Source organism: Pelophylax lessonae (assembly GCF_965119305.1).
Source record: "Pelophylax lessonae genome assembly, chromosome: 4".
Lineage (NCBI taxonomy): Eukaryota > Metazoa > Chordata > Amphibia > Anura > Ranidae > Pelophylax > Pelophylax lessonae.
In genome coordinates this window covers 21,394,614-21,417,287 of record NC_138771.1, presented here as the reverse complement: position 1 = coordinate 21,417,287, position 22,674 = coordinate 21,394,614, and the positions used below count along the sequence as shown (strand labels likewise).

Genomic DNA, 22,674 nt, shown 5'->3' with positions numbered 1-22,674 from the left:
AGTCTCCCCTAGCCTGCTGTAAAGCCTCAAGCCCCACAGCGTGTTACCAATCCAAAAGTGTCCCACAGTGCCCCCCAACCTCCCACAGTGCCCTTTAGACCCCCACGGTTCCTTCCAGTCTCCCACAGTTTTCCTGCAAATCTTCTAGGAGAGACTCCAGCTCCCTCTAGAGACCAGGGCCTCCCTTTTTTCTGGCGTCCAGTCAGCTGCAGATCCCTTAACCTACTACAATGCCTTCCTGCTCCTAAAGTACGCCAAGCTCCCATATTTGCCCACAGTGCAAACCCACCCACTACAAGTCCCCCCAACCTCTAACAGTACCAGCTAGCCTCCTAAAGTCTCCCCTAGCCTGCTGCAAAGTCTCCAGCCCCCCAGTGTGCCACCAATCCAACAGTGTTCCAGAGTGCCTTCCAACCTCCCACAGTGCCCCTTAGTCCCACAGTGCCCTCCACTCTCCCACAGCATCCCTGAAAAGCTCCCTCCAGAGACTAATACTGGGCTAGGGCCTCCCTATTTCCTGGAGTCCAGTCAGCTGCAGATCGCTTAACCTACCGCAGTGCCTTCCAGCTCCTATAGTACCCCCAAGCTCCCATAACTGCCCACAGTGCTCCTCAACCCCCCCCCCCTCCTTCCCCAGTGCCCCCCAACCTTCAACAGTACCAGCTAGCCTCCCATAGTCACAACTAGCATACTGCAAAGCCTCCAGCCCCTCAACGTGCCACCAATCCAACAGTGTCCCAGAGAGCCCCCCCCCCCGAATCTCCCATAGTGCCCCCTAGTCCCACAGTTCCCTACAGTCTCCCATAGTGTTCCTGCAAAGCTCATATTCTTAAGGAGAGACTCCAGCCCGCTCCATAGTATGCTTTTGGACCTGGGCTTCCCCCTTCCTTGACGTCCAGTCAGCTGCAAATCCCTTAACCTACCAGAGTCCCTCTGAGCTCCTATAGGACCCCCAAGCTCCCATAATTTCCCACAATGCTCCTCAACCCCTCCTACCAGTGCCCCTTAACCTTCAACAGTGACAGCAAGCCTCCCAAAGTGCCCCCTAGCCAGATGCACAGCCTCCAGCCCTCCAGTGTGCCACCAATCCAACAGTGTCCCTTCCAACCTCCCCCTAGCCCCAGCAGCACCCTTAAATCTACCACAGTGTTTCTGCAAAGCCCTCATTGTCTTGGAGAGATTCCAGCTCCCCCCAAGGAGACCGATTACCCCACATTAGGCCCCAGCCCTCTTCAGCAACATGCATTTCAATACATAATTTGCATTTCCATACTTTTATTGTATAAGTATAATTTTTTATTGAATTAATTAATTAATTTAATGTTGGGACATGGAGGGTTTTGGAAGAAAGTACCGAACCCTGGTCTCAATAAGGTTGAGAACCCCTGCCATAACACACTTTAAATGTGAGCTAGCTAACTTTAAATATTGGTTTAGAGGTGTGACATTTTATTTTGAACAGTAGTCGATGTTTCGGAATTCATACCACACACACATTTAATCTTGTGGTAAAATTGTTTACAGTAAAACCCTTATATATAACCCATTGCAGTGACTAGCCTCAGGTAATACATCGAGATGAAACAAATCCTCCTACAGTGAAGGAAAAAAAGTATTTTATCCCCTGCTGATTTTGTACGTTTGCCCACTGAGAAAGAAATGATCAGTCTATTTGTATGGCATGAACAGTCTAGCGGATGTAGTTGGCAGATTCGCAATGAAATTTACTTTGATACCCCTAATATAAGGGACGGTGGTACAACCAGTGGTGGCCCGTCCATTGGGGGCGCAGGGGCAACGCCCCCCCATCCATGCATCCGGCCCCCGAATCTACATGCAGGGCGCCGGATGCATGGATTCCAAAGGGTTTTTTTTTTTTTTGAAGCACGTGATTAGAGCCAGAGGCTCTAATAGGCTTCAAAAAAGGGTGAGCTCAGAGCACTGCACCCTGAGCCCACCAGGTTGTGTGACAATAGCGAATGAATATTCACTATTGTCACACGGATTCTCCTCCTGGCCAATCAGGAAGCGGGTCCTGAGACCCATTTCCTGATTGGCCGAAAGGAGAAGCCATGCTATTGGCCAAGAAGGAGGAGGAGGAGGAGGGAGGAGACGCAAGGGAAGCCCGACCCATGGAGGAGACTGAGGGGGAAGCCGCCGCTGCCTTCACATGTCAGTCCAGGGTGAGTGAACCGGCGACCCCATCAGAGTCCCTCCTTATATCAGGGTCCCTCAGCTGGTGTGGTCCGGGGGGAGGGGGTATGTTGTGTGGGCTGGTGTGATCCATCTGCTGCCCCCCCCCCCCCGGCCCATAGAGCACTAGCTGCCACTGGGTACAACCCTCTACTGGGTTTATAGCCTGTAGTATTCATTGTTATTTAGGTAGTTTACTACATTCCGCTACCCTTTCTATTACGATGGAGTTAATTTTGCTCTATGCATGTTGCAATATCAGAGGAATTGTGCTATATTAATGTGACAACCAGAATAAGTATGTCTAGTTTAAAAGGTTTACGATTCATTTTACAGCAATCATTGCTGTTTTATATCTTCTCACCATTGCCTCTTTTTTCCATCATACCTGTTGTTATTCTTTAGCTTGATATGTCCATTGGGCTCCAGCTCCCGGCCATTCTTCAGCCATGTGATCTGAGGCGGCGGCTCTCCCTGGGCCAGACATGTGAAGATCGCTGTAGTGCCAACAGGCCGGGAAATGGACTGCGGGTGCTGGACAAACTCAGCTGGGGCTATAAGAGACATAAATACAGAAGAATGGGCTAAATATGCACAACGTTGTCATTATAAGAGTACATAGAGAGAAAATATTAATGATGGAATCAGGACTGGGTTTGGTTTTTCTTGCAGAGCTTTTTTGTCAGTGGGAACACGGTGGAATGCAGTTCCAGTCACTTCTCCAGTATTACATGTATGTACTGGGTGCACTGGCAGAATGGCATTGCTCCCAACGGTCGCTGATTAGGAGGGACTGTCCCCCTTTCCTCCTCATTTTGGTCTGATCTATAAAGTTGTATTATATAAAAAAAAGTGTTTCCCAGTGCTAAAACTTTCATTACAATTTCTAAATTGCTGCATTTGTAAATTCAAAAAGCCAATATAAAGGAACAGTAGTGGTAAAAAAGCACTTGTGGGTTTAACCAATCATTTTTATGTACAATTCTCCATTTGAGGAGGCATGGCAGAGGGGCGGGGGGTGCTATGCCTACATACTATTGCTAATGGGTGCCCCTTATTCCCATCTTAGAAAGTTGGGAGGTATGGGTGGGGCCTATTGTTACTGAGGAGGATCTATTGCTGCTGTGGGTATATTTTGTTGCTGGGATGGATCTATTGTTGCTGGAGAAATGATTGTTGCTGAGGTGGTTCTTTTGTTGTTGAAGGAAATCAATTGTTGCTGGGGTGGACATATTGTTGCTGGGTGGACCTATTGCTGGGTAGGGGGTGGAGACAAGGGTCAGTGCTCAGAGGTGGGTAGAGGGTTAAGACAAGGGTCAGTGCTCAGAGGTGGGTAGAGGGTGGAGACAAGGGTCAGTGCTCAGAGGTGGGTAGAGGGTGAAGACAATGGTCAGTGCTCAGAGGTGGGTAGAGGGTGGAGACAAGGGTCAGTGCTCAGAGGTGGGTAGAAGGTGAAAACAAGGGTCAGTGCTCAGAGGTGGGTAGGGGTGAAGACAAGGGTCAGTGCTCAGAGGTGGGTAGGGGGTGGAGACAAGGGTCAGTGCTCAGAGGTGGGTAGGGGGTGGAGAAAAGGGTCAGTGCTCAGAGGTGGGTAGGGGGTGAAGACAAGAGTCAGTGCTCAGAGGTGGGTAGAGGGTGGAGACAAGGGTCAGTGCTCAGAGGTGGGTAAGTGGTGGAGAAAAGGGTCAGTGCTCAGAGGTGGGTAGGGGTGAAGACAAGGGTCAGTGCTCAGGGTGGGTAGGGGTGAAAACAAGGGTCAGTGCTCAGAGGTGGGTAGGGGGCGGAGACAAGGGTCAGTGCTCAGAGGTGGGTAGGGGGTGGAGAAAAGGGTCAGTGCTCAGAGGTGAGTAGGGGGTGAAGACAAGGGTCAGTGCTCAGAGGTGGGTAGAGGGTGGAGACAAGGGTCAGTGCTCAGAGGTGGGTAAGTGGTGGAGAAAAGGGTCAGTGCTCAGAGGTGGGTAGAGGGTGGAGACAAGGGTCAGTGCTCAGAGGTGGGTAGGTGGTGGAGACAAGGGTCAGGGCTCGGAGGTGGGTAGGGGGTGAAGACAAGGGTCAGTGCTCAGAGGTGGGTAGGGGTGAAGACAAGTGTCTGTGCTCAGAGGTGGGTAGAGGGTGGAGACAAGGGTCAATGCTCAAAGGTGGGTAAGTGGTGGAGAAAAGGGTCAGTGCTCAGAGTTGGGTAGAGGGTGGAGACAAGGTTCAGTGCTCAGAGGTGGGTAGGGGGTGGAGAAAAGGGTCAGTGCTCAGAGGTGGGTAGAGGGTGGAGACAAGGGTCAGTGCTCAGAGGTGGGTAAGTGGTGGAGAAAAGGGTCAGTGCTCAGAGGTGGGTAGGGGGTGAAGACAAGGGTCAGTGCTCAGAGGTGGGTAGGTGGTGGAGACAAGGGTCAGGGCTCGGAGGTGGGTAGGGGGTGAAGACAAGGGTCAGTGCTCAGAGGTGGGTAGGGGTGAAGACAAGTCTCTGTGCTCAGAGGTGGGTAGAGGGTGGAGACAAGGGTCAGTGCTCGAGGTGGGTAGAGGGTGGAGACAAGGGTCAATGCTCAAAGGTGGGTAAGTGGTGGAGAGCAGGGTCAGTGGTCAGAGTTGGGTAGAGGGTGGAGACAAGGGTCAGTGTTAAGCGGCGGGTAAGTGGAGGAGAAAAGGGTCAGTGCTCAGAGGTGGGTAGGGGGTGAAGACAAGGGTCAGTGCTCAGAGGTGGGTAGGTGGTGGAAATTACCAAGTGCTGACTTGGTAGGGGGAGAACCAGCATTTATTCTCTGAAGAAAAACCCTCTATATACAGAATTCTTGGAATCAGTTTTAAATATAAATACAAAGCATATTTTATGACCAAGAAATTCTATAATGTGCGTAGCATGCAAAATATAGCAAATATACATTTTTATTACCAAATTTATGGAGAAGTTGAAAAGAGACCATAAATGTTGAAGCAGATCTTGCATGAAAATTGCAAGTCTGGCTTATCTGGGAGCCCCTAATTCCCACAAATAAAAAATACAGAAGAAAAGTTAGAAAAACAGAAGATATAAACTTATCTTGAATCTCAATTTTGGGCTGTTTAGTCAGTGATTGGATATCATTCTGCCTCAAGTAAGTACCCCCAATCCGCAGAGAACGTGCTCCTGTACTGTGCTGGAGTGCACTGTGTTGGGATTTTTAGTACCTCGCTTTTCCAGTAGGCCGTGGTCATGCTCAGTGATGTTACCCGAACCCCCAGAAAGGGACTGGAATGTTTTTTTTTTTTTTTCTTCTAATAGTTATTTTAGAATGTAATGGGTACTTTTTATTTGGACAGTGGGGGCTAGATAACAAGACTTTGCATCTGGGTCCCTCTGGAAGATTTTACTCCCTACATGACCAGGCCATTTTTTGCTATTCTGCACTGTGCTACTTTAACTAACACTTGAGCGGTCATGCAACGCTGTACCCAAATGAAATTTATATAATTTTTATTTTATTTTATTTTTCACACAAATAGAGCTTTCTTTTGGTGGTATTTGATCACCACTGTGTCATTTATTTTTTATTATTGTAATTTCTTTCTTTTTTCTAACAAAACAATAACAAACATATACAAGAAAAAAAAGAAAAATCTAACAAAAAAGCGTTGCAATAATATTATCAATCATAGCATCATGCCCAAAAAAAGAATAGAAAAAGAAGAGAAAAAAAAATAAAAATAATTATATGAACAAAAAAAGACCAAAAATTCTGAATAAAAAAAAATATTTTTTACTTTCTGCTATAAAACATATCCAATAAAAAAAAAAAAAAAAAAAAAAATCAAATTTCTTCCTGAATTTAGGCTAAAATATTTTTTACTACATGCCTTTAATAAAAACAAGAATTCCAATAAGTGTGTAATATTTGGTTTGCGTGAAAGGTATAGAGTCTACAAATGATGGTATATACCGTGTACTGGCATTTTGTTATTGTTTTTTTAATAATACTAATAGCAGTAATCAGCGACTTATAATGGGACTATGATAGTGAATGACACTAGCTGACGCTGGCTTGGGGGTACACTAACTGACTAACTGACACTGACATCACCATCAAACAAATGAAAAAAAAATCCAAATTCATTATCAATTTAGGCCAATATGTATTCTGCTACATATTTTAGGTTTAAAAAATCCCAGTAAGTGTATATTGATTGGTTTGCACAAAAGCTATCGCGTCTAAAAACTATGGGATTTTTTTTATTTACTAGTAATGTTGGCGATCAGCGACTTATACCAGGACTGCGATATTGCGGTGGACATTCGGACACTAACTGACACTTGACACTTTTTGGGAACCTGTGACACTAATACAGTGATCAGTGCTAATACTATACACTGTCACTGTACTAATGACACTGGCTGGGAAGGGGTTAAAATCTAGGGGCAATCAAAGGGTTAACTGTGTTGCAGGGAATAAAAAAACAGCAAGAATCGCCTGTCAGTGAAAGAGAGCTCTGTGTTGTTTCACAGAGCTCTCTTCCGTGAATGACAGAGCATGGTATAGCACACGGTATAGACAGGGCCAATCACAGCCCATCGGTACCATGTGAATAACTTTGAGAAATCACAGATAATCACAACAAACAAACTGAATTAATCAGTTTCATTCAGTAAAATGCTTGCTTATAGCAATGAAATTCACTGCAATAAGTAACCATAATGTGTAAAATTTTTTAAAAAATCCTGATCACTTCCCAAGAGTAGTACAATGTTACTATGGTAACATTATATTGCTCTGGTCATAGTGGGTTAAAATAAAATTCTAAAAAAAAAAAAAAAAAACCCAAACAAACAAAAAAACAAAAAACAAATGTAGTATAAAAGAAGAAAAAAGAAAAAAACATGATTTTTTTTTTTTTGTACTGTCACCAGTCACTGTCACTGATCACCGCTACACCAGTTATATGATGAAACTGTACTGCACTGACGACAGTATGTAAAAAAAGAAACAAAATGTAATAAAGAAAACATTTAACCACTTGGCGACTGCCGCACGACTACATACGGTACGTCACTAGCCTGTGAGGCTCTGGGGAGCGAGCGCGCGCCGCCGGATGCGTACTCCCGCTCGGTCACGGACCCCCCCCCGCGCATGTGCATCGGGTCCGCCAGGCACTCGCGATCGTCCGTTACACCGGGAGAAAGGCAGGCGGCTAATGTAAACAAAGCCGCCTGTCATTCTCCCCTGTGTAAGAATTGAGATCAGACGGTTCTGCTATGTAGGACCGTTGATCTCTGTTCTTACACCTCAAGCCACAGCCAATCACAGTTAGAATCACGCCCCTAGGGACACACTTAACCCCTCCCTCTCAAAAAAAAGTTAACCCCTTCACTGCCAGTGTCATTTTTACAGTAACAGTAAAAAAAGAAAATGTAATAACATTTTTTTTTTTATTTATTTACATACTGTCAGCAGTAGGTGTCCCTGATCACTGCCACACCAGATATATGATGACACTGTACTGCACTGGTGACAGTATGTAAAAAAAGGTAAAAGCTGTAATAAGAAAAAAATGAAAACAATTATTATTTATTTTATTTTTTTGCATACTGTCACCAGTCCAGTCCACTAGTGTCCCTGACCACGGTCACACCAGTTACAGTGCCTTGCGAAAGTATTCAGCCCCCTTGAACTTTGCGACCTTTTGCCACATTTTTAGGTTTCAAACATAAAGATATAAAACTGTAATTTTTTGTGAAGAATCAACAACAAGTGGGACACAATCATGAAGTGGAAACGAAATTTCTTGGATATTTCAAACTTTTTTAACAAATAAAAAACCGAAAAATTGGGCGTGCAAAATTATTCAGCTCCCTTAAGTTAATACTTTTTAGCGTCACCTTTTGCTGCGATTACAGCTGTAAGTCACTTGGGGTATGTCTCTATCAGTTTTGCACATCGAGAGACTGAAATTTTTGCCCATTCCTCCTTGCAAAACAGCTCGAGCTCAGTGAGGTTGGATGGAGAGCGTTTGTGAACAGCAGTTTTCAGTTCTTTCCACAGATTCTCGATTGGATTCAGGTCTGGACTTTGACTTGGCCATTCTAACACCTGGATATGTTTATTTGTGAACCATTCCATTGTAGATTTTGCTTTATGTTTTGGATCATTGTCTTTTTGGAAGACAAATCTCCGTCCCAGTCTCAGGTCTTTTGCAGACTCCATCAGGTTTTCTTCCAGAATGGTCCTGTATTTGGCTCCATCCATCTTCCCATCAATTTTAACCATCTTCCCTGTCCCTGCTGAAGAAAAGCAGGCCCAAACCATGATGCTGCCACCACCATGTTTGACAGTGGGGATGGTGTGTTCAGGGTGATGAGCTGTGTTGCTTTTACACCAAACATAATGTTTTGCATTGTTGCCAAAAAGTTTGATTTTGGTTTCATCTGACCAGAGCACCTTCTTCCACATGTTTGGTGTCTCCCAGGTGGCTTGTGGCAAACTTTAAACTACACTTTTTTTGGATATCTTTAAGAAATGGCTTTCTTCTTGCCACTCTTCCATAAAGGTCAGATTTGTGCAGTATACGACTGATTGTTGTCCTATGGACAGAGTCTCCCACCTCAGCTGTAGATCTCTGCAGTTCATCCAGAGTGATCATGGGCCTCTTGGCTGCATCTCTGATCAGTCTTCTCCTTGTATGAGCTGAAAGTTTAGAGGGACGGCCAGGTCTTCGTAGATTTGCAGTGGTCTGATACTCCTTCCATTTCAATATTATCGCTTGCACAGTGCTCCTTGGAATGTTTAAAGCTTGGGAAATCTTTTTGTATCCAAATCCGACTTTAAACTTCTCCACAACAGTATCTCGGACCTGCCTGGTGTGTTCCTTGTTCTTCATGATGCTCTCTGCGCTTTAAACGGACCTCTGAGACTATCACAGTGCAGGTGCATTTATACGGAGACTTGATTACACACAGGTGGATTCTATTTATCATAATTAGTCATTTAGGTCAACATTGGATCATTCAGAGATCCTCACTGAACTTCTGGAGAGAGTTTGCTGCACTGAAAGTAAAGGGGCTGAATAATTTTGCACGCCCAATTTTTCAGTTTATTATTTGTTAAAAAAGTTTGAAATATCCAATAAATTTTGTTCCACTTCATGATTGTGTCCCACTTGTTGTTGATTCTTCACCAAAAATTACAGTTTTATATCTTTATGTTTGAAGCCTGAAATGTGGCAAAAGGTCGCAAAGTTCAAGGGGGCCGAATACTTTCGCAAGGCACTGTATATGATGACACTGTACTGCACTGGTGACAATATGTAAAAAAAGGAAAAAAAATCAACCCTAATGTGTTAAATAAAAAATGAAAAAAAAAAAATTATTAACTTTTTTTTTCCACTGTCCCCAGACAGCGCTGAATACTGAAAATCGGCCTGGGCAGGAAAGGGGTAAAAGTGCCCAGTATTGAAGTGGTAAATTGGAGTTTATTGTAAGTTTATGAAGGGTTTGAAGATGTGTAGATGGGAGTGCGGTCACGGCACTTACATGCACTACACTTGTCTCCATTCATTTGATCCGGAGATTTTCAGGTCTAACATTCGGGAGCTGGCACACTTCTCCTCCCAGCACACGGCTTTGCTGGCAGCCAGCTCTCTGCTAAATCACCAAAGACTTCTACGGGGCGGATGATTAATTTTGGCTGCCTGCAGAGCATTGAGAACAGAAGAGAGCCAGCTGTGCAAGTTTATGCTCGCTGTATTCAGATAGCCGGGGTACGTGTAATGACCAGACCTATACTTACCTGACCCCCCATCTGGAGATATTTAGAATTTGGACCTTTTTTCGTAAATTACAATATTGTTGTTTCAGAAGACGGCAAAGCAAAATCCCAGTTTGGCAGCTGCCAGCTAATCCTCACAGTGGGAAGAAAAATCCTTATTTAAATGGCAGCAAAACTATTCCTTGGATTAATCACACCGGTGATAAATCCTCTTAAAGATAGTTGGAGATGCCAATACTGCTAAGAAAAGCCTCTAATTAAAAATTTGCCATCTACAATGGCAAGAAATTCCAATGTCTGATCCAACCAGTGTACTGTATATACACTCACCGGCCACTTTATTAGGTACACCTTGCTAGTAGCGTGTTGGACCCCCTTTTGCCTTCAGGACTGCCTTCATTCTGTAGCACTGCCCCCTAGAGGACTGCTGAGAATTACACTTTCTGGATTCCCCTGGGTTACCCTTAGCAACTGACAACAGATAAGCAGCAATAAAAGTCCATAAAGTAATTTCCCTACTTTATGTGGGGAGGTATGTGTGTCGGGGTTGAAAAGCAGTTGTGGGTTGTCTTACCCCTTTTTGCTCAGGCTCTTTTTGATCCAAAAAGGGAATCTGAGGGCCTATAGTACCTTCTTACTCGCTTAAAGCGGAGTTCCACCCAAAAGTGGAACTTCCGCTTTAGGGAGTCCTGACCCCCCGACATGCCACATTTGGCATGTCATTTTTTTGGGGGGGGAGCGGGTACCTCGTTTTGACAGGTACCCGCTCCCACTTCCGCTCGGAGCGCCGCGGCGCCCTGAGCGGAAGTTCTCCTCTCCCCCTCCCTCCCTGCAATCTTCTGGGACACGTCAGAGGTCCCAGAAGATTGCCGGCCAATCACGGCGCGCAGCGCGACTCGCGCATGCGCAGTGGGTACCCGGCTGTGAAGCCGCAAACTGTAACAGCCGGGTGCCCACAGCAGTGATGCCGGCGCCGAGGGAGAGGATCGAGGCTTCGCTGGACCGTTGGACAGGTGAGTAAATGGCTGGAACTCCGCTTTAAGGGGAGATTCTCTTTCACACTATTAAATAAATATTGCTTTTATTATTTTTACCTCTATATATGCAGTTCCCCTTTTTGTTTTTGGGGGGGCTTTAACCAATATTTAAGTAGGATCACCTCCGGTCCCTCTGCTGCCCCTGCCCCTTGTGGTCTTTGGGTCGGGATTTGCCTTCCCACTGGCGGTCCTTGAACAAGGAGGTCAATATTATCCATATGTCTGAATTTTTGGATCTAGATATGCATTCATAAATATATATGTTAGAGAAGCTCTGGACTATTACTCCCCCTGAGGAAGACTAATCCAAGTCGAAACGCGTAGGAGTTTGGGGGTCCTATACTTAGTTCCTTGTTACATATGTATGTATGGTATACTTTGAACCTGGCTTATTTCTGGTTCTTCATTAGGCATATTGAGGACTGTCTATATGTTTTTACTTTTTGTGTATTTGTGAATCTATGTAATAGAATATATATTTTTAATTCATTTATATCCTTTGCTTCATTATCATTACTCTATATATTTATATACAATTCATATTTAAGCATCTTAAACATCCCATTCCCCTGCTCTTTCTTGGAGGTAGGCCCTAGCCGGGAATAGCCTTCCATGTTTTGTTGTTACAATTCAGGGATGGATGCGACCTTAATTTAGCTATACAAATTTATTCTTTAACTGAGCTTTCAAGAATAAAAGTCCTTTGCTCAGTAAATAATCAATCCAGGGGATGTTGTTTTTGTGTTTTTATTTGGAACTTGGATAGGAGAAGGGATGAGTGGGATACTCCAACTATAAACTATTCACAGTCTTGAGGACAGCTAACTGTAGAATGCTGCAAGGCCGCTGCTTCACCTTGCCACTGAAGTGAAGATAAGGTTACTACTTGGTTATGCTCTTTAGGTTCTAACTTGGCACCCCCTTTACTCTCACTGCCTGTGTGCTGACACCCGTCCGCTGACTCTAGCCTCTGGAGTGGTCCCCTTCTTGGCAGACCCTTGGGCAAGTTGTTCTGTACAGACGGACACTGTTAAACTCAGAACCACCGTTGCCTCCAACTCCACCAGTCAGCCTTCACTGGACCTCTGGGTTCAGCCACACTTTCTGGTCCACCAGGCCAACTGCCTGTGACCACCTTTTACAACTTCAGAAGAAGAGACAGCCGTCACCCTCCTTCCAGGACTTGGCTTCCCACCCAAAGACCCCCTGCCTCATGTGTCCTTGGCTTTTAACCACTTGCCGACCGTTCACATTGAGCGTACTGCGGCAAAGTGGCTCGTTATCGTCCAGGGACGTAGACCTACGTCGCTGGATTCCTCCCCTTGTGGGCGGCGCGCACACGCCGCCGGAGGCTCGCTCCCGCTATATTCAGACACAACGGGAGTCGGGCCAGGGGAGGAGAGGCGGTGATCACCCCCGCTCTTCCCCGATCGTCGGGGATCGAGTGAGGAAATCCGCCCGCTTGTGTAAACAAAGCGGGCGGATCTCCTATGTGACAGACAGTGACAGATTACAGGATTCAGCATAGCTGAACCTGCGGTCTGTGTCTGTGTCACACAATCCCCTCCCCCCACACACGTCAGTAAGCACCAGGCATACATTTAACCCCTTGATCACCAATAAAGTTAACCCCTTCCCTGCCAGTGTCATTATTGTTATTATTACAGTAACAGTGCATATTTATAAAATGTCAGTTAGGGGTCCGATCTGTCCGCCGCAATGTCGCAGTCCCGCAAAAAAAAAAATCGCAGATCGCCGCCATTACTAGTAAAAAAAATAAACAATAAAAATGACAAATCTTTCCCGCAGTTAGTAGCTGCGATAACTTTTGCGCAAACCAATCAAAATACGCTTATTGCGATTTTTTTTACCAAAAATATGTAGCAGAAAACAAATTGGACTAAAATGTTAAAAAATGTTGATTTTTAAATTTTTTGGGGGGAATTTCATATAAAAAAATTTGGAAAATATTGTTATTTTTTTCAAAATTGTCGCTCTTTTTTTGTTTATAGCGCAAAAAGTAAAAATCACACAGGTGATCATATACCCCCAAAAGAAAGCTCTGTTTGTGGGGAAAAAAAGGACATAAATTTATTTTGGGTACAGCATCGCACAACCGCGCAATTGTCCGTTAAATTAACGCAGTGCCGAATCGCAAAATATGGCCTGGTCAGGAATGGGGTAAAATCTTCCGGTCTTAAAGCGGTTAAAAATACACTCATTGAGATTTTTTTTGTCAAAGACATGTAGCTTAATACATTTTGGCCTAAATATATAACAAAAATTTAATATATTGGATATTTTTTAACTGTCAAAGTAGAAAATGTCAATTTTTTCGCACAATTTTCGCTCTTTTTTTTTATTAATATTGCAAAAAATGAAAAGCGCAGAGGTGATCAAATACCGCCAAAAGAAAGCTCTGTTTGTGGGAAAAAAAGGACGTAAATTTTGTTTGGGTACGGCGTTGCATGTCCGCGCAATTGTCAGTTAAATTCGCACAGTGCCAAATTGCAAAAAGTGGCCTGGACGTAAAACAGAAAAATCCTCCGGTGGTAAAGTGGTTAAAGTCTATCCCAAAATGCACCACTTATCTGTGCCAAACCATTGAGACAGCTACAAAAGCCTGTGCATCATTGGCTGGGTTTCCTCCACTGTCCAATGGTCCTTCCCATTGGATACAGTGGAGACACTCCCTCAGCCCACATGAATGCACACCAGACACACTGAGCAGACCAAACTAGTAATCATGCTCCCCTGATAGGCAGGCAGAGCCAAACTACTCTCCCTACCTAGCACCTATCTAGGAGGGTGCTACAATTCTTTGTGGCATAGATTCAGCAAGGTGTTGGAAACATTCCTCAGAGAATTTGCTCCATAGATTTGTCGGCTGCACATCCATGATGCCAATATCCCATTCCACCACATCCCAAAGGTGCTCTATTGGATGAGATGTGGTGAGTGTGGAGGCCATTGGAGGACAGTGACCTCATTGTCATGGTGAAGAAACCAGTGGTGAGATGATTGGAGCTTTGTGACATGGTGCATTATCCTGCTGGGAGGAGCCATCAGAAGATGGGGACACTGTAGTCATAAAGGGATGGACATGGTCAGCAACAATACTCAGGTAGGCCGTGGTGTTTAAACAATGCTCAATTGGTACTAAAAGTGTGCCAAGAAAATTTCCCCCACACCATTGCACCACCACCACCAGCCTGAACCGGTGATACAAGGCAGGATGGATCCATGCACCAAATTCTGACCCCACCATCTGAATGTCGCAGCTGAAATGGAGACTCATCAGACCAGGCAACATTTCTCCAATCTTCTATTGTCCAATTTTGATGATCCTGTGTGAATTGTAGCCTCAGTTTCCTGTTTTTAGCTGACAGGAGTGGCAACCGGTGTGGTCTTCTGCTACTGTAGCCTATCTTTTTCAATGTTCGATGTGTTTTGCATTCAGAGATGGTATTCTGCATACCTTGGATGTGACGAGTGGTTATTTGGGTTACTGTTGCCTTTCTATCCTCTGGAACCAGTCTGCCCATTCTCCACTGACCTCTCACATCAACAAGACATTTTCTTCCACACAACTGCTGCTCACTGGATATTTTCTCTTTTTCCCACCATTCTCTGTAAAACCCGAGAGATGGTTGTGCGTCAAAATCCCAGAAATACTCAGATCAGCCCATCTGGCACCAACAACCATGCCATGTTCAAAGTCACTTAAATCCCCTTTCTTCTCTATTCTGATGCTCAATTTTAACTTCAGCCTAAATGTTTTGAGTTGCTTCCATGTGATTGACTGGTTAGCAAATTGTGTTATCAAGCAATTAAACAGGTGTGCCTAATAAAATGGCCGGTGAGTGTATAAGGCTTCGTATTGAAGTGAGTATACCGGGATCATGGTTAAAACCATGATTCCAGGACTTTTTTTCTCATTAGGTTATTCTCTTTTATGTAAAAGGGATCCAGCCGGCTATACAGCCGCTGAATCATTTTTACAGTCAGCAGAAGGGCCCCCTCCTGCCGCTGTTTTTCCCAGGCATGGAGGAGCTCAGCTATAAGGAAAGATTGGAGGAAATGAATTTATTCTCTCTTTAGAAGAGGAAATTAAGGAGGGGATATGATCACCATGTATAATACATAAGGGGTCCATATAGTGAACTTGGTGTTGAGGGACACTCTTTATGTCTGGAGGAAACGAGATTTCATCTCCAAATATGGAGTAGGAGCTGTGAAAATGTGAAATAGACTCCCTCCAGAGGTGGTTCTGGCCAGCTCTGTATCAGTGGGAGGAATAGTGCCCCATCATTGGTATCAGTGGGAGGAATAGTGCCCCATCATTGGTGTCAGTGGGAGGAATAGTGCCCCATCATTGGTATCAGTGGGAGGAATAGTGCCCCATCATTGGTATCAGTGGGAGGAATAGTGCCCCATCATTGGTATCAGTAGGAGGAATAGTGCCCCATCATTGGTATCAGTAGGAGGAATAGTGCCCCATCATTGGTATCAGTAGGAGGAATAGTGCCCCATCATTGGCATTAGTGGAAGGAATAGTGCCTAATATTATTGGGAGGGTAAATCCCAGTGGGCTAGCAAAGGGCCGCAGTTTGGAGAACCCTGGTTTAGAACAACTCTTCATCAACCACCATGGAGCTTACAAAGGGTTTGAGTCCCTGAAGAATTGTGCAGGAGGGAAGTATGGAGACGGTAACTAGAAGTGGGTAGGGGGCTTGGCTAGTAAGAGGGTCTTTTATTTTCGCCCTAAATTAAAAAGTAAAATGATTTCTTCAAAGCTGTAAGCACTGCTCTCCATTGAGCAGAATGGAAACTCTTTCATTTTCAGAATTCTTTATCACAGATATATCAGACCAGAGCTCTTTGAATCATACATAGAGTAGCTCTCTCCCTTGGCTTACCCTCAGCCAAGCAAAGAATTTTAATAGTATGAGGGCCCCCGGGCAATCCTATAGCTTATGAATCTAACGGTTCCTTTCCTAATTCTGCATCTGATAACTTCAGGGTTTTAGTGTATAATGAAGTCGCAGTTGATGTTATTACTATCATAAAGGGGCTTGTTTTAATCAGATAGGTGCCCCCTCCCCCATCACAGTAGATATAATGAGGCCTCTTGCAGAGTAATTCAAGGAAAGTATAGTATTTTAAATGTATTTTTATAGGTTTTTTTTAAATGGTTAAAATACAACTATTAAAATCAGCCTCTCTCAACCAGGGTTCCTCTAGAAGTTGGCTAGGGTTCCTTAACTCCTTCACGCCGACAGTAAAAATGTGTAAAAATGTGACCTCCTATGGCTCGTTTCCACTGAGCTTTCTGGTACGGTTCAGTTGGGTACGGTACGCTATTTATGCCGTTTTCATTGTGAATGGTACCCTAATTCCGAACCGTACCGTACCACTTTTCTGGGACCCTTTTGTTGGGGTACCAAGCACATTAGTACCGTACCAACAGGGTGGAGCTACACTCTGCAGAACTTTGATTGGTTGACAGAGAATCATCTATCACAGCTTTCCTGCTACACCACGCCTATCATGAAATGGTACTATTGGCAGTGGAAACGCAAGGTGTACCGTTCCGAACCGTACCGCACTGAGCCGAACCGTACCGTACCACTCAGTGGAAACGAGGCATTAGTGAGTGGTCCTTGACGCTGATCGGCCCCATATTTGCGTACCAGATTGTGAACACCGCTGTGCCGATAGCGTGCACCCTACATGCTCCTGACACAGTTACCTCAAACTAACAGAAAGCTCCTGATTGTTACTTGCCATCGGGAGCTTTCGGATTATGTGACCGCTGTGACAGCCAAAAAACCCCGCCACACAAATGCCTTTACTGGTCCCATGCCACTGGCTCTACTGAGGGACATTGGGCCAAAACTTTACAGGCATCATCAGGTGGGAAATCAATCTGCTACTGCTCAAGGCTTAACCACTTGGTGCCGCCTACCACTAATACCAATGATGGGGCACTATTCCTCCTACTGATACCAATGATGGGGCACTATTCCTCCTACTGATACCAATGATGAGTTACTATTCCTCCTACTGATACCAATGATGAGTTACTATTCCTCCTACTGATACCAATGATGGGGCACTATTCCTCCGCTAATACCAATGATGGGGGACACTATTCCTCCAGTAAATACCAATGATGGGGCACTATTCCTCCTACTGATACCAATAAGGGGTCACTATTCCTTCCATTAATACCAAGGATGGTACACTATTCCCCCATTGATACCAATGATGGGGCACTATTCCTCCCACCATTACCAATAATGGGGCAATTATTCCTCCCACTGATACAAATGATGGGGCACTATCCCTCCACTAATACCAATGACAGAGTACTATTCCTTTCACTAATTACAATGATGGGGCACTATTCTTCCCACTGATACCAATGATGAAGCACTATTCTTTACACTTATACCAATGATGCGGCACTATACCTCATACTATTACCAATGACGGAGTACTATTCCTTCCACTAATACCAATGATGAGGCACTATACATACCTCATACTATTACCAATGATGGGGCACTATTCTTTACCCTTATACCAATGATGGGACACTATTCCTTGAACTAATACAATGATGGGGCACTGTTCCTCCCACTAATACAATGATGGGGCACTGTTCCTCTGTAACGCTCCTGCGTTTTACGTATGATGTGGATTTTCAGCTGCAGAAATATTCCACTTCAGTAGTCATGTAGAGAAACGCTGAGACACCATTCCCAACTCTCAATGACTCATCATGTGTGGATGATCTCAATTCAGCAAGTAAATACACACACTCAATAAGATGTTTCCTAGAGTGACTTATGTATATAGTAACACAGTGATGATAGGCTGAAGAGACAGGTTGGGTAGAGATGGTAGATGACAGACACTTGAAAGGAAATGTTCTTGAAAGTAAGATAGTAGCAGATGGGATGCAGATAGGTTTAGCAATCATGTATGGTAGTAGATGACAGAGTAGCAGGTGGACATACAAGAGAGATCAACCCAGTGCAAGCACAGGTGGTAGTAGGCTCAAGAGCTAGCAATCTTAGATAATGCAGATGTAGTAATAGTCCTTAGTATGCAGAGCTAGATAGTGTAAGCTTTAGTATAAAGGTTATAGAGGTTTCCCCTGTGGGGTACTTATCACTAATAGCAATGTAGCAGAGGAGAGGTTCGGCAAGAGCGGATGATCCGGTAGCGGGATACAGGGGTCAGCGCAGCGTGGTTCCGACAGCGAGGTATGCTTGCAAGCATGAGAGCTTCAAGACAGGTTAGCATCAAGGCACAAAGCAGTTTGAACGAACACATGTGAGTGAGAGCCGGCGATCTAAATACTTATGAAAAAGTAATTAGGGTACCCAAAGGTACCAGAACATTACAGTACCCCCCCCTTAAGGCCGACTCCTGAAGGCCTCTGGAGCTGGTTTGTCTGGGTATTTCGCATGAAAATTGCGGATTAATCTAGAGGCATGTATGTCAGAGGTGTTTAGCCAGGTGTCGTCTTGGGGCCCATAGTTCTTCCATCGAACCAAGTACTGAAGTCTTCCTCTGTGGATACGAGAATCCAGAATCTCTTTTATCTCGTATTCTTCTCCACCTTCAACTTGTACAGGAGGAGGAGGTGGGATAGTAGGCCTTATTCCTTGGTCAGGAACATGGGGCTTCAGTAGCGACACATGGAAAATGGGATGTATTTTGAGGTCTATTGGCAATGTAAGCTGTACTGCAGCTTTTCCAATAAGTTTCTTGATTGGGTCCCAAGAACAGAGGTCCAAGCTTTTTGCTAGGGATTTTCAGTCTTAAATTTTTTGTTGAGAGCCAAACGAGGTCCCTGATAGCGTACTGAGGAGAAGGTCTTCTGCAAAGATCATAGTACTTCTTTTGTTGACTATGAGCCTGTGCAATGGTAGTATTAAGCAAACCCAGAGAGTCCTTTATTTGGGTAAGATAGTCTGAAGCTACTGGGTTATTTGAAGGAAGGATGCGTGGTGGAAGAATAGAGGGATGAAACCCATAGTTCAAGTAGAACGGACTCTGCTTGGTCGTATTGTGGGTTGCGTTGTTGTAGGCAAATTCTGCCAGAGGGAGAAGATCCACCCAATCATCCTGTTGGTAAGAAGTATAACAACGTAAATATTGCTCGATGCATTGGTTGACTCTTTCAGTCTGTCCGTTGGTCTGCGGATGGTAAGGAGAAGTGAGCTTCCGCTCGATCCGTAGTATGTGACATAGTTCTTGCCAGAACTTGGAAATAAATTGTGATCCACGGTCAGACAGAAGAGTTTTTGGGATACCATGTAACTTAAAGACATGTTTCATCAGGAGTTCTGCCGTTTGTTTGGACAAAGGTAGTCTGCGAATAGCAATGAAATGTGCCATTTTTGTCAGATGGTCCACTGACACTAAGATGGTATTAAATCCTTTGGAAGGAGGCAATTCCACTATAAAGTCCAAGGACACAACTTCCCATGGACTTTGGGGTATTGGTAGACTGCATAGTAGACCGGATGGTCTCGTAGTGTCAATTTTGGACCTGGCACAGACATTGCATGAAGAGACGAATTTTTGTATAGATGTTTTCATGTCAGGCCACCAGAATTGCCTGGTAATCAGATTAAGAGTCTTTGTCATACCCATATGTCCTGCCATAGGCACATCATGGGATAATTCCAAGATCTTGGTGCGTATGGTAGGTGGTATGTAAAGTTTGTTGTTGTAGTAGAGGAAGCCTTCTGCATCAGTATTTAGTTGTGGTGGGGGTGTATCCAAACTTATACCATGCAAAACCTCTTCCTTCAAGGAACGGACAACTCCAATAATGCGTTTGTGAGGTATTATAGGAACGGAAGGGATTTCGAAGTAGTTTTCTTCAGTTAGTCGTGATAGTGCATCCGCCTTTTTGTTCTTATCTGCAGGTGTGTAGGTCACTAGGAAGTTAAACCTTAGAAAGAATAGTGACCATCGTACCTGTCGGTGCGAGAGAGTTTTGTTAGTCTGAAGATATTGGAGATTTTTATGGTCCGTGTATATAAGTATTGGTGATTGGGTGCCTTCGAGTAGATGTCGCCAATTCTCCAGAGCCAATTTTATAGCAAGCAGTTCCTTTTCACCCACGGGGTAATTTATCTCTGGACTGCTTAGGGATTTAGAAAAAAAGGCGACTGGATGAAGTGGTGAAGTGTGAGTTGGTCGTTGGGAGAGTATTGCTCCTACTGCCATGTTTGACGCATCTACTTCCAGAATGTATTGGAGGGATGGGTCTGGATGGCGTAGTATGGGAGCAGAAGTAAACCTTGTCTTTAACAGGTGAAAAGCTTTATTTGCTTCATCTGACCATTTGAATGGTTTTTTAATGCTAGTGAGCTGTGTGAGGGGTCTCACAATGGCAGAGAAGTTTCTAATGAACTTCCTGTAGAAATTCGAAAATCCAAGGAATTGCTGTAGCGCCTTGCGTGTGGTTGGTGTAGGCCAATCCTGAATGCAGGATATCTTACTCATGTCCATCTCGATTCCTGTTTTGGATATGATGTAGCCTAGAAACAGTACCTCTTCTTTATGAAACAAGCATTTTTTCAGTTTCACATAAAGGTTGTGTGCAAGCAATCTCGATAATACTAGTCTTACATGTCTTATGTGTTCAGACAGGGATCGTGAATATATAAGTATATCGTCCAGATATACCACAACACAGACATCTAGTAAGTCTCTGAAAATATCGTTTATAAATCGTTGAAAAACTGCAGGGGCGTTGCATAGCCCGAATGGCATTACAAGATATTCGAACAATCCGTATCTTGTTCTGAATGCAGTCTTCCACTCGTGTCCATCACGGATTCGAATGAGATTGTATGCTCCTTTCAGGTCCTTTTGAAAAATAGGTAGCTCCACGCACCTGCTCAATGAGCTCAGGGATAAGCGGTAGAGGATAGCGATCTTTTATTGTAATAGCATTCAATTGCCTATAGTCGATGATAGGCCTGAGACTTGAGTCCTTATTGCGGACAAAAAAGAGTCCTGCTGCTGTGGAAGAAGTGGAAGGTCTAATAAAACCTTTTTCCAAATTCTCATCCAAATAGTCTTTGAGATGGGAAAGTTCATCCTGTGAAAGAGGATAAACATGACCGAACGGCAATTTGCTATTTGGGAGTAGATCAATGCTACAATCATAGTCTCGATGGGGAGGTAGTGCTTGAGCATTTTTCTCAAGAAAAACCTCAGAGAGATCCTGATAACATAGTGGTGCAATCTCAACTGTCACCACAGACAGAATCTTCCCGAAAGACGGGAGGTTACACGTACCCTCGCAATAGCAAGAGAGGAAGGTCAGGGTCCGTTCCTTCCAATCTATGGTTGGTTGATGTGTGTGCAACCAGGGAAGTCCCAAAACAATGGGAAAGTGGGGTGAAGGTATTAGATCGAAGGTAGTGGTCTCCATATGAGACCCGTTAGTAGTGACTAGGAGTGCCTGTGTCTGATCAGTGATCGGACCAGAGGGTAAAGGAACACCGTTAATAAGACTCACTAAGACAGGTTTAAGTTTAGAAATAATAGGAACTTTATTTAAAGCAGCAAAACGTATGTCAATATAATTTCCACAAGATCCTGTGTCAATCATGGCCTTAGTAGTAATCCTGTTCTGGTCCCACTGTAATGTTAAGCAAACAGAAAGGTAAGGGTTAGTGATTGAAGTTGTCAATCCCCCTAGGTGGACATGTGAACACTCACCCTTCTTTTTGTAGACTAGGGGACAGAAGTTTATCTTGTGATCCGGGGATGCACAGTACAAGCAGAGATTACCAGATCGTCTTTTGGCTCTTTCCATAGTTGATAGAGGTGGGCGTATGGTTCCTACCTCCATAGGAACGGGGTCAACGGCCGAGATCCGAGAAGAACTGGATAATGGCATTCCCATTTTCTCAGCCTTTCTTTCTCGTAGTCTTCTATCTATGGTGATACTGAGTTGTAGCAATGCATCCAGGGTTTTTGGCAGATCCGCTCGGGCGAGCTCGTCTTTAACGGCCTCTGATAGGCCAAGCCTAAATTGGGATTTCAGAGATGCATCATTCCATTCTAAATCAAGGGTCCATCTCTTGAATTCTGCGACAAAGTCTTCTACAGGTCTCCCACCTTGTTTCAAGGATCTTAATTGAAGATCGGCAGTACTCTGCCTATTGGGATCATCATATAGGCTAGTGAGTTCTGCTAGGAACAAGGCATAGGAGTTGAGAAGCTGGTCGCTTTTCTCAAAAAGAGAGTCTGCCCAGGCCCGAGGATCGCCTGTTAGGTAAGAAATAATAGTACAAACCTTAATGTGATCAGTAAGGTAGGTACGGGGTTTTAGCAAGAAAAGTAACTCACATGCGTTTTTAAATTCGCGAAATTTTTTGCGATCGCCTGTAAATACCAAAGGAGGATTTATTTTGGGTTCAGGGGACTGAGCAGTGGTAAGTTGTGTCAGTCTAATTACCTGCTGCGACAGAGCCTGATTGTCTTCTTTTAATTCAGCAAGTGCGTGTATTAACGCAGTTACTTGCTGTTTTAATTGTGTCATCTGAGTGGTTATTTCTGCTGAATCCATTTGTGGTTCGTTCAATCTGTAACGCTCCTGCGTTTTACGTATGATGTGGATTTTCAGCTGCAGAAATATTCCACTTCAGTAGTCATGTAGAGAAACGCTGAGA

The 22,674-nt window shown here is 44.3% G+C and overlaps 1 protein-coding gene across 1 annotated transcript in view; it reads right to left on the bottom strand.

Moving 5' to 3' along the window:
• IGDCC3 (immunoglobulin superfamily DCC subclass member 3) overlaps positions 1 to 22,674 on the bottom strand; it is a 310,994-nt gene that overhangs the window by 66,249 nt on the left and 222,071 nt on the right. The window contains exon 7 of the mRNA XM_082255109.1: positions 2,582 to 2,747. Within this exon, the coding sequence (XP_082111235.1) occupies positions 2,582 to 2,747 (166 nt within the window). The remainder of the gene's footprint in view (positions 1 to 2,581; positions 2,748 to 22,674) is intronic.